Source organism: Vicia villosa, unplaced genomic scaffold, assembly GCF_029867415.1.
Source record: "Vicia villosa cultivar HV-30 ecotype Madison, WI unplaced genomic scaffold, Vvil1.0 ctg.000351F_1_1, whole genome shotgun sequence".
Lineage (NCBI taxonomy): Eukaryota > Viridiplantae > Streptophyta > Magnoliopsida > Fabales > Fabaceae > Vicia > Vicia villosa.
Window position 1 is genome coordinate 790,378 of NW_026705157.1, and position 13,395 is coordinate 803,772.

A 13,395-nucleotide genomic window follows, 5' to 3' on the forward strand; every position below is an offset into this window, starting at 1 on the left:
AGGTGGGATACTTGACGGTAGAGGCAGAGTAGCCATCAAACGACGTGATTGACGCAGAGGCGAGGCCAGAGACAGAGAAAAGGATGAGGATGTTGTCTGGCACACACAGTAGTGATACTTGTGATTTTATTGATGTTTGTATTTTGATTACATTTATGTACTTTATTTTGATTATGTATTTGACATTATTTGGATGATTTATACGATGTATTCTTTTGGTGTAATATATTTCATTGTCTTTAAATTGCACTAATTTGATGTACTATAATTTGATGTTCCAGTTTTGTTAAAAATATTAGAGTTTAAGAGTGAAATGTAGTTGATTTGAAATTATAACAAAAAGTTTCGTAGGTACACATCTACGAAACATTTTGTTTTTAACATGTTTCGTAGATACATCTACGGAAGATTCACTGAACTGAATTAATTTAAATTTTCTCAACATTCACTATGTTTTTAATGCTTCTGTATATGTACCTACGGAAAAAACTAAATTTTATCCAAAAAAAAAGTACTTCCGGATGTGTATCTACGAAATCAGGAGGCATAATTGAAATTTTGCCAGGTGTCTAAGAGTATCAAGGAGTGCATTAAGATATTCTCTAATATCAATAGTATATATGGTGATTTAAGATTTACCAAAAGGAGAAAAATAAAAGAGAAAGCCATAAAGGGGCTGACAAGAATTGAACATGGCATGGCACCTATGTATATGCTGCTCAATCTTCAATGATGTACCGGTTCCTCCTTGCCCCAAATGCAAATCTCTGTAAGGTAAACAGAAAAGACGGCGTTGAGTTCGGAACATGATAGATTATGTTATGGTCCCTAGTTCCATGATAAAAGAAAATTTATGACATGTGCATGAATGAACTAATGCAATGATGCATACAAGCAAGAGATTTAAACTATTGAAAATTAGGATTTTCTTAACTGAAAATATCTGTGAATAGGCTTTCAAACCCGTGAGGAACCGGATGTATGTCGGCTTCATTGATCTGTTGGTAGGGATAGATCTAATGTTTGGAACTAGGTATTCTGCAACCTGAGAATCACCATAGATATGTTAGAAATGTAATGATGTTCCTTCACTTAACAGGTTAAGCTTTTGGAAGAGTTGAATCATGTTAGTAATTGTGAAGAATTTAACTTCGAATATTCTACAGATCAATAGTCTATATTGTTTTTCCGCTTGAGTTTACTTTCACGAAGTTATTCATAAAAGCTACATACATATCTATGAAACATGAATGGACAAAATCACTTGCTATGATTGTCGGGTGATCAAAATGATTTAATGGAACGCATTAGGATACAATGTCAGCAAGTTTATCTTTCATAATTCATTGCTATGAACTGTCAAAATATTATAATATACATGAAAATCTTACCACTTCGGCTGGCTCAGCTAAGACATTAATAAAAAATTTAGCCTACAAAGAAGAAAGAAGTCAGTCAGTTTAACGAACTAAGTGGAAACTGTAAGATAGTTGCATATTTACCTGTTTTGTATTGGCGCCAGACATGAGAAGATCAGTTGTTACCATTCCTGGCTGCAACACCAAAAAGAAGGGGGTAAAAAGAGAAAAACATGTCCTAACAGTTGAGATGAAATGAGAGAGCATCAACCATCAAAGCTTTACTGGAATTCCATCCTGATGTCTTTTCTTAAATCATATTTTCTTAAAACGTGACAAGATGAAAATACTTGAACAAACTAAAACCATCAATAAGTAAATAAGAAAGCCATGCAAATACAAGGTTTAAGAAATTATTTTTTTCTGGCAATGGATTGCATTTAGACGCATTTGGTTTTGATGATTTTGCACATTTTTAAGCTTAAATAAAGATCTAATACCATAATTCTATTTAATACAGTGAGCCTGTGTTTTTTCAAGAGTTTCTCCTTCTAAGAATTATATCAATCAAGCTTGTGGTCAAAAGGAAATTTTGTTCCTCTAGATTTCTTTCTGCTTCTTTAACATTGCATCTATTGAACTATTCAGGATATCAAATTCATGCGCATTTCCCCACATGTTCTGCATACAAAATTAGTCTGTGAGGTGAAGACTCCTTCTTAGAAATACATTTTCAATCCATATCTCATATGATGTGGGATTCTTAACACACTCTCACGCCCAGGATTGAACATTTGGAGCATGATCTGAGTGGCTTGGTGGCAATGACCTTATAGCAGGTGGCCAAATGAATCTTAGATAGGCTCTCCTATCATCTTAGTTTGTTGAGCCTAACTCAATCCCACTAATAAACATATTTTAGATCATATCTCATCTAATGTGGGACTTTTAACAATTCACAAGTATGATTTGCTCTTTTGAATTAGATCCTCAAAACCATTGTATTGTTCAAGGGATGAAAAATATGTAATAGGGTTGGCACAAAATAACACTATAAAGGGCAACCTATATCCAATTTATTTAAGTTTCCTATAAACCAGTAAATAATACCCTTTAGATTATTATAAATTAGCATATAGTAGAGTTATGGACTCAGATTATGTCACTAAATAATCCAAATATTTCAGTGTTTTTTTGTAGACAGACTACCTTTCTATGGATAAGGATCTAGAAGAACAACAGCAATGTTTTCCACTACATCAGTACTTAATTTGCTAGTGTTACTTCCTCCATAAGGAGGTATGTACTTAAGAGGGTACAGTAATTATGCTTACTTTTGTTGATGACATATCAACGATTGAGATTTTAACAACTTCATATTTGTTATATATGTGTATGTATTTCATCATAGTATAAATCACATGTTTCCCAATAACAACGAAACTCTGCACTTTATCTTGAAAAGTGCACTCCTGGTTTTACATGAATCAAATTGTAATTTGATATACTATTTTTTTTTATAACATTTGGGTCAGTTAGGTTTGAGAAAACATTTTTTGTTTTCACTATGCTTCTTATTTCCAAAGATTCTGGATCCTATCCAATTGTAAGAGCTTGACCTTGTAACCTCAAGGGATTGAGTTCAAAAGGCCCTTAAATTTTTTATGGATGGGGATAACATCATTATTTAACCTACTTGGACAAGCATGGTGGTTTTAATCATTGCTAAAGCTAACATAGTTTTGTATAAAGTTCTTTCCCTAACAAGTGCATTCGTAATGTATGTGGTAATAAGTATGCATAAGTTTATTACAAATCAAATTTAGCTTATCCAAGCCAATAACTCAGAAAATGTGGCTGTTAACGTGAAGGGGCTCATCAGTTCTAACATAGTAATAAAGACTGAAATCATTCAGCACAACAAAAAGTGTGTCAAATTACTAACTCTTTGCAGCCAGATTTATTAAATTTATCATACGAATTAATAAATAACTATAACAAAGCTTATATTATAGAAGACGGAAGTTTTAATATTCATGCTGAAATGCCTATTATACTTTACCAAAGGATAAAGAAGTCAAAACATACCGAAAGATTGTGAACCATGATGTTTTTAACATCTTGCATCTGCAATTCGGCCTGTGAAATTCAAGAAGATTGTTTTAATAAATTTTACAAGATACTTTAATGCAGTATCCTGCACACCAAACATCTCATTTGTGATACTTGAATGCAAAAAGTAAAATTATCTAATAATATAAAATTTGACGAATAACTAGAAATTTCAATCCACAATCAAGCAAGCAAGAAAATAATTTGAGGAATAATGTAACTTACTATACTCTTAAAGATATTGTCAGGCATTACAGGTCATCTAAAAAGGCTGCCCGACACATAACTCAGTCCCAATTATTGTTTATTTTTTGTTAACCATGTTATAGGTGCTATGGTTTTGCCAATGACTAATATCCGACAGAAAACCTAGATGGCCTTTAGTAGGGTCTGACATTGTTTAGTTTTAAGGGTTACTAAAGAATTATCTTATAAGCTCATTTCACTCTGACCACCAAGAATTACATTTAGAGAATTACCATAAAGAAAGAAAAAAAGTAGCATTCTTTTAACATGATCAGGCTGATAATTGTGATGATGTCTTAGTTATTATCATAGGTAGGGGTCAAAGAACGCAAGAATCAGTAAGGTACATCACAGAATTAGCAAGGTGACTTGATTCACAAAAGATTTGAGATCTCCCTAATTTCCCTGTTTCCTTTGTATACACAAACTTATGTAAATTAGGAAACGGCTGTGATTATTTAACATTTTACATCTAAAACATCAACCTGCAATGACTTTGTTAAATGAACCACGCTTCTCTTTGTTGCTCCATATGCAGCAAACCTAAGAAAAAGGGAAAAAATCAATAATTTTCCCCATGGCATGTACAAAGACTATAATATACAGTAGAATCTAAGGTTCATCTTTGGATTTTCATCTAAAAAATACCTTTCAGTTGACACCGCCCATAAAACACCAACTCTCAGGCTTTGCAAGTATTAGTAAAGAATATAAGCAATTATTAAACTTAAAAAAGAACTTAATCTATGACTTTAATCAAAATGGGAGTTAAATCAATTGGACCACAAAAGACCACAGCACGGTTAACCAAAGATCCACAAAAGATGATTCAGTATGGCATGTTTAATTTGGCTGCCAGTCCTAGAAGAAGTTAATAAACAGCAACAATCTAAAAGTGTAGCCAGGAAATTGCACCCAACCAACTGATTATGCAACAGTCCAATGATGTCAAAAAATACCTGGGAGTTGGTCTTCCATCTGAACCTGCCCCATCAATATTGAAAATATGTCCTCCGCGAGGTTGGCCCACCATCATCTTTATTGCCTAGATAGAAACTAAACATCCATGCATAACAAAGTACCTACTTTATTTACAGTGTGCCTCTTACATGAGAATATATTTTACCTCTCGACAGCATATCATCAAGCCAAGTGTGTTTGTTGTAACCACCTCACTGCACACATGGAATTGGGAGTTAAAAGAAAAATAATACAAAAAAAAATTACATTTAGGGTGAAAAGTTTATTGTGGCTCACATAAGATCCTCATCCGATGCTTCAGCAAGAGGCTTGTAGCTATATGCATTTGATCCAGCATTATTGATCTGTATCATTTTCATAGGGCGAGAAAAAATGGAATTAGTATACTTCAACAAACACATTAAATAAAACGAGGGAGTTGAAACAAATGAAAAATTGGTATAGCTACAAGAAAATGTCGAATAAGTATGAGGAATTGAAGGGAAAGGGAAGATGGAAAGGATATGCTTAATGCTGTCCGTAAGTGAAGATGATTGTGAATATAACTACGAAAATAAAATGACCAGAAATATTTTCAGAACATCAGCTTACATAGTTAATCAGACCATGACTTTAACAATGCTAGCTCGCAATATTTTTCTACTCATATATGCAAAATAAGAAACCGCAATGGAAAAAGAAACCAAACATTAATACCCATATATCAATGTATTTCAGTTTTTCTTTAGCAAACGAAACTAATTTCTTCACATCCTCTCCATTTTTGACATCGCATGTAGTGCCCTGCAAGAAACATAATGTGAACATGGGAACACACAAGCTATCTATATATTGATCATAGATTGGTTTCAATTTCAACTAAGAAAGAAGTTCAAGAGGAGGTACCCACACATGCTGCTCTCCAAATTCTTCTCTCAAGCACTTGACAGCAGTCTCTACCCTTTCATCTTTAAAACAACGTGTTTACATTAACACAGAAATACAAATAAATGTCGCCGCCAAGGATTAAACCCTAGACAAGCCGCTTACATTCGCTTAACTCAACTAGCATATATGAGATGAGCTACCACACCTGATCTTGAGCAAACCAAGACATTGTCACCGGCTTTTAGAAACTCTTTTGCCAAAGCAAACCCTATTCCTGAATCATATACGGAAAACAATTCAATTAGCCACAAAAGTACAACAATTCGACCTAATAATTCCACAATAATGCGAACCTTTGGTTGAGCCGGTAATCAAGACGTTGTAAGGGGGGAGCATGGGTTGGGTGTTGGTAGAAGAAGAAGCCGTTGCGGAGAAAGATGGAGTTGGTTTAGTGAGAGAAAAAGAGAAGAGGGTTTTGTTGTTGGGGATAATTTGGCGGGAAGAAACGGTTGGGAAAGTGTGAGTGATGAATGTGTAAGAAGGAGTAGTATTGTTGAATTGGGTTGGACGTGTGAATGGAGAGAGGGAAAGTTGGGGAGAATGGGAAGTGAGAGCCATTGTGAGGGAATTAGAATGGGAAACTAGCTAAGCCAGAAATGATGCAGTATGCTTTTCCGGGATATTTTATCTTTTGCTTTAAAATTTTATTCTTATTTACTCAACAAAGTAAATTGGATTTAGATTTCATACCTAAACTACCAAAATATCCGTTCCCAAGTACATGTGCGTGAATAAATTTATTTAAAACGATAGAGATTTTAGGTTTAAATCCAATTTCTGCCTTTTAAATTTGACCATTTCTTAACCCATCCCATGACCTATTTACGCACTATTAAATTAATAAAATTGTCTTGTATTTATGTGGATATATTTTTGGAAGAACTTTTTTTAAAATTTGGTTTTCTTCGCAGATACATCTACCGAAGATTTCATGAACTTGGTTAATTTGAGATTTTTCCAATTAATTTGTAACTTAATTTGGGATTTTTCCAATTAATTGGAAAAATCTCCAATTAGATTACAAATTAATTAAGAAAATACAAAATTTTCAATTAATTGGTAAAAATCTCATTAATTCGGAAAATCCCAAATTCTCAATTAATTTGAAAAAATCTTTACATCAACGTAAATGCATCTACGGAAAGAATCAAATTTTTTTAAAATATGGAATGCTTCCGGATGTGCATCTACGGAATCAAGGAGAAAAATTAGAATTTTGCGGTGGTGTATAAGAGATCCATGGGGTTGGTTGTGAAATGGTCATAAATTTTTCAATTATTTAATTTTGATCCCCAAATTTTAATTATTTGATTTTGACTTATCAAGTATGCCCTCTTTTATATTATTTGATAGTCCCCAATAAAATATAGACTAAATTTCACTTATCTAGCATTTAAAAATAATAATAATAATAATAATAATAATAATAATAATAATAATAATAATAATAATAATAATAATAATAATAATAATAATAATAATAATAATAATAAAGTTGCTGATGTGGCAAAAGAATACTATTTTTTATTCTTTTACTTTTTTTTCTAATTTTCTTCTCTATAATTATTTTTGTTATCTTCTTTTAGTTAAGTTTAGAAGATAATATCTTGAAAATCTTAAATATTTCTTTCAACATATGTTTAATAACAAAAAAAATTGATAACAAAAAGATAAACTATTGCTTAATTAAAATAAAAGACTCTTTGGTCAAATTCCACATATGTCAAATAGCCAAAACAACAATAAAAAAGTATAAGAAGTTGTGACAATAACAATTCACCATATGTGTTATGGTCAAAATCAACAATAAAAAAAAATCTAAGAATAAAAATAAAGATTAAGTTTTGTTTGTTAAAGTTTGAGTGTCTATCGTATCTTAGTCTTTCTTCTTCTTTTCCCTTTGTGTTAAACTAACTCTTGAATACTTAAGAGATTTTTGTGACTACATGAACAAACAAACAATTATCATAATGATAACTATAACAATTATCATAACATAACAAGAACTATACAAATTATCATAACAAAGTAGAAGATACAACCGATCAAACAAACAACACAAATTAAACACAATAAATAATATAATTACAATTCATACATGTACTAGTGTAAGATAAAATCTTTTTGGTTGCTGCTATTAAACCACATGCAACAAACAACATGTATAAAAGATATCCCAGATTAAATAATTAAAAAGAGAAAAAAGATAGTAGAATTGTAGAGAGGAAAATTAGGAAACAAATTATAAAAAAAGAAGAAGAAAATAAAGATCAATGCACATTTATCACATTGGCATTTTTTAAATGTCACATAAGCGAAATTTAGTGTACATGTCATTAGGGAGCTACCAAATACAAAATAGGGGGAACTTTATGAGACAAAATCAAGCATTTGAAATTTAGGGGGTCAAAATCAAACAATTGAGAAAAAGTCGAGTTTTTGGAAACACAAAAAAGTCGATTTTTTTTAAATAAGAAAAAAATTGATTTTTTTCGGAAAAACGAAGAAGAAAAAAAAGAGTTTTCAGAAGAACTAAAAATCAGGTTTTTTAGAAATACAAAAAATCGAGTATTTCAGAAATACAAAAAATCAAATTTGTTCGAAAGAAACCAAAAAATCAAATTTTTTTCGAAAAGACGAGTTTTCAGAAACACGAAAAATGAAAAATCAAGTTTTCGAAAACACGGAAAAATCAAGTTTTTCAGAAATCCAAAAAATCATGTTTTTTCGGAAAAAAATAAAATGTCGAGTTTTTTTGGAAAAACAAAAAATCAAGTTTATCATAATTATGAAAAATCAATTTTTTCGGAAATATGGAAAGTCGAGTTTTTTCATAAACACGAAAAAATCGAGTTTTTACAAAAAAATCAAGTTTTTGAAAACACGAAAAAATCAAGTTTCTGGGAAATACAAAAAAGGTGATTTTTTTTCGAAAAACGAAAAATAATCAAGTTTTTTGAAAAAAACGAGTTTTTCAAAAAATCGTGTTTTCCTGAAATATGATAAATCAAGTTTTTTTAGAAACACAAAAATCGGGTTTTTTCGAAAACACGAAAAATCAAGTTTTTAGAAATATGAAAAATCGATTTTCCAAAAAAATGGAGTTTTTCTCCTGAAATATCGATTTTATTTTTGAAAATGTAAAAAAATTATTATATCCAAAATATTTTGAATAAATTTAAATTAATTTTTTTTTATGGATGGATATTCATCCACTAAAATGATGTTAATCGATGGATTTTTTACATAATTGATGGATTGGATTGGATATTCTTAAAGTTTTAATTGATTGTTAATGGGCTAATGGATTATTTTCATCCATCCATTAACAATTCAATCCATATTCATCTAACTCATCCATTTTGACACCCTTAAATGTAGGTGATGGTGAGGCTCATGATGGTATAGAGACTAGTGTTGGTTTGTTGAATGTTACAAGCTCTGATGACAGTGAGGATGAGAGTTACAGTTATGATAGTGCTTTGGAAATTGCATTTAGTGATTATGATATGAGTGGAGATTATTCTGATGAAAACTTAGACAATCTTCTTGAATATGATGGAAACCATGAAGGAACAAGTAAAAAGAAGAAAAAGAAATGGGAAGGAGACTGTGGAGAGGAGAATGGAAGCTTATATGATAGTGAGGAGTTAGATAGTGGATGTGATAGTGAGGAGAGTGATGCACTAAAAAAGAAAAAGTATCTCATTTTTAAGTTAATGAAAGATATGTCTCATTATAAATGGGAGTTGGGAACTTAATTTAACTCAAAAAATGACTTTAAGGAAACAATTCAAACCTAGGTTGTTCAATGTGGTAGAGGTCTTAAGCTTTTACAAAATGACAAAAAGAGAGTGAATGTGCCAGTGGGAGGCATATTGTGGAAAGTTGCCTAATGAGGAGACTTGGTAACTTCGGAAAATAGTTGATATACACAATTGCTCTAGAGAATACAATGCAAAGATGATGAGTACAAAATGGCTTAGCAAGAGGTTACAAAACTCACTGAAAAATAATCCTAAGTTGAAGCTAAAGGACATAAATGAGAAGGCTCAAAAGAAATGGAATGTGGGGGCTAATAAGACAAAGGCAATTATGGCCAGATTTGCAGCTAGGGATATGGTTGATGGCTCATTTTTGGGGGGCTACACAAGGATATATGATTACTGTCATGAAATTCTAAGGACAAATCTTGGTTCAACTGTGAAGTTAAATGTCACACCAGTCCAAGGTTTATGTTTGTGTTGATCAAATTTGAACAAGGTTTATGTTGATCAAAATTTTGTTATATCAGATTATGTTATGGTATGTTGAACAAGGTTTATGTTATGGTATATTGTCCAGATTTTAAACTCAAATAACAAAAGGCCACATATTTTGGACAATGCAAGTTTTGCTACAACTTAAACACTAAAACAAAGAAAACAGCTTGAACATATTTTGAACATAATTTCAAACAATGCAAGTTTTACTACAACTTGAACAATGCAAAATACTACAACTCAAAATTCTCCAACTCTCACAATAATTTGAATTCTTTTACAACAATTTGATTACTAAAACAAATAAAGCAACATAGAACATAAACTTCCAAATCTTCTTCCACCTAATGGTGTTCTTCAAAGCATCCTTTAATTCCATATTATTGCGCCTCAAAACTTCAACCACTTTTTTGGCTTCTTCTATCTCCTGACTAAGCACATCTATCTTCCATTGATCCTTCATCAGGGTTTGCTCCTTTTCACCATTGAAAAAAATCCACAACCAGCTTGTCTCCACTAAAGATTGAGAATGCAAATTGCAATGAATTACATAGACATTTCAACAACATTCAACTTATCAGGACTCAGACTAAAGCTTACTTAAAAATGTTGAAAGCCCCAAAATAGTTTTCCATAATTGTTGATAGTTCTTGCCTTACGAAGTATAATATTGTCTCCAAAACGACATAGAGGCTTCCACGGAAGATTAGAGTTGTTAAATACATGTGAATCACTTCGATTTCTAGATGATGATGACGAACCGCGCATAGAACTCATGATTAGATGAGGGGATTTTGGAAACCATTTTGCGTTAGGGTTGATTTTGGGGGGAAATATTACGTGTTTCAGCAACAAGGAAGAAGAATGTGATGACTAGACATTATGTTACCTTCCACGTCATCTATAGTAACGTTGTCAGTCAGTATTTGACAGAAATGACCACTTTGATTCTGTTAGACAACTTAAAGGACAAACTTTGAACTTTTAAAAGGAAGAGGACCAAAATAGACCCAGAGACATAGGTACGGGACCAAAAAGGGTATTAAGTATATTCTTTTTACTTAATTTTTGAAACAAAAAAAAACAATGTTAATCGATTTAAAATTATGATGGATTGAAAAAACTACAATTTGATTGTCTCTGCAAAAAAACATGCATGCGAGAATTCAGAGATGTATCTCCGAACACCTAGTTCGTTGATACATCTCCAATCTATTTTCTTGAGTAAATTCGAAAATGCATTTCCAACTAAATTTAAGCAAAAAAATAATATTTAATAAGTTTAAAAATACATCTCCGAATTTACCTAAAAATATTTTAAAATTTTCAAAAGTACGCTCCATGCTACATGCACTTTGGATCCTCTCCTTCAATTTTCTCTCCTTCCCTCTCCATCCTCTCTATCTCTCTCTTAATTTCATTCTCTCTCTTTATTATATTTTGTTTTTTAATGATGTGTGAGAGTAAGATTAAGAGAGAGATAGAGAGGATGGAGAGGAAAGGAGAGAAAATTGAAGGAGATGATCCAAGTCCTGCTACATGATACCAGGGTGCAATGAAAAATTGCCTTAATATATACTACTCTGGACTTAAATATAATGAGAAAAGTACTACTCTGGACTTAAATATAATGAGAAAAGTACACACATTTTCCGATAGATAGATCAAATACTCATTTTAACTAACTACTAGCATATTTTATCAATTCATTATTTATTTAAGGGTTAAATATATAAAGCCCCCCTGTAATGTTAGCGAATTTTGATTTAGCCCCTGGTAAAGTTTTTTTTTTTAAAATCCCCCTTATAATTTCCAGATTCCTTCTGGATACACCCCTATTTGCCACATTGCAGAAAAGATTCCTTCTAACTGCTTGCATGGCAGTCCACGTAGCATTTTTATTTTTTTTAAATACACGTGGAATTTCCTTAATTTTTTAATTTAAAACTTTTTTTATTTTTTACTTTTTTTTACATATTATTAATTTTTTAAGAGTAAATTATATTTATTAATATTTTTTAGATATATTTTTTTTAAAAATAATCAAAATGTTACAATTGGGCCTTAGTCTATTTAAGTTTCAATTCAGCCCATTTAGTCTCACACTATTCTCAATTCAGTATTTAATGTGTTGGATTGATTTATAAACACTAATTCTGTTGTTGAAACAACCAATGTGGGACTATAAAACTGGTGAACTGAATCAACTCTCCTCCTTATTCTATCACTCTCTTCTGAAAACAATGGTGATAGGTCTTGCTGCTGAAACATAACAATGATATTGCAGATATAAGCACAACATGTGTGTTGATTTCTTTTTTAAAAATCTAGTATCATTTCATTAATCTTGAAAATCTAGTATCATTAAAAATCTTGAAATTATCTCTACCATGGCAAAGTGCAACTACGAGTGAAAATGGCTAGCTTACTGAAAGTTCCTAGGTAGAGAACTTTGTTGCCTGCAACTCTTCCAATCCTTGCTTGCCATCTACCATGTTGATGATGTCTGCAATCACATCATTCAAATAACAAGAAATGCATGCTTTAGTGTGCATATATATGTTGCTGTTACTTCAATCCATAGCAATTAATAGTGTTATATAAGTGGTGCTGGTGCATGTATACTATCAATCAATAAACAAAGATTCCTGAATCAAATTAGTAGTGGTGCTGGTGCATGTATAGTACCTTCTCAATGACGCAACATACTCTTGCCTTGTCATGTGCTTCATTTCTTCCAATTCTTTTTTATAATGGCTTATCTAAAATACTTTAAGTATTGATTTTTACATTTTAAATAAAAAATGAATTTAAACAGACATGTTGCATAAAATGAGGAAAAGATAACTCATTGGATAAACCTATGGAGTTATTGTTGTTGTTATTTGTGCTATTATCATCATCACCACCACCACCACCACCGCCACAAGATTGTTCCGGCTGAGTAACCGGAAGTTTTCAGGAGTTGATGAGTGAGAAGTGAGATCAAAGCAGTGATCTCCTTGTTGAACACCAGAACCATCATCGTGAGGGTTAAAACAAAAAAGAGAAGGCACCACCGTTTGATCTTGAGTAGAATATGGGTGTTGTTCTTGTTGTGAGAGAGAAAAATCTAATAAGATCATAGAAGCCATGTATGTGACAGTGAGAAAAAGAAGAAGAGAAACCTGAAAGCTGTATAAACATTGTCAGTCATTCGCACACAAGTATATGCTTTCATTCACTTATATTATTTTTAGTTAGCCTGACCTCTTTTTTTGGTTGCAGCCACCATGAGGGGTCACATGATCTAACCGTATTAAGCAGGTTTTGAAATAATTTGCAGCACAAATGTGAAAAAATACACTGCTTGCTACTGATGATTCTTCTCTCTTCACGAACTCCATAGTCGGAACTTGAATGAAAGCTTCGGATAAAAAATATTCCAAAATCAGAGTGAAGATATAAAAAGGAAGAAAATAGAAACACGAATGATGAAGGAGAGTGTATGAATTACTGTGGTGTTGTAT

General features: G+C 31.8%; 1 protein-coding gene across 1 annotated transcript; it reads right to left on the reverse strand.

Moving 5' to 3' along the window:
• Positions 1-550: 550 nt before the first annotated feature.
• LOC131627193 (chlorophyll(ide) b reductase NOL, chloroplastic-like) lies at positions 551-6,247 on the reverse strand. Its single transcript, XM_058898033.1, has 13 exons — positions 5,918-6,247; positions 5,770-5,838; positions 5,583-5,644; positions 5,394-5,480; positions 4,974-5,041; positions 4,843-4,891; positions 4,676-4,761; positions 4,202-4,259; positions 3,447-3,497; positions 1,503-1,553; positions 1,392-1,433; positions 935-1,045; positions 551-767 (listed from the first exon to the last, which is right to left on the reverse strand). The coding sequence occupies exons 1-13, from the start codon at positions 6,180-6,182 to the stop codon at positions 720-722; spliced, it is 1,047 nt and encodes a 348-aa protein (XP_058754016.1). The 5' UTR covers positions 6,183-6,247; the 3' UTR covers positions 551-719.
• Positions 6,248-13,395: the final 7,148 nt, after the last annotated feature.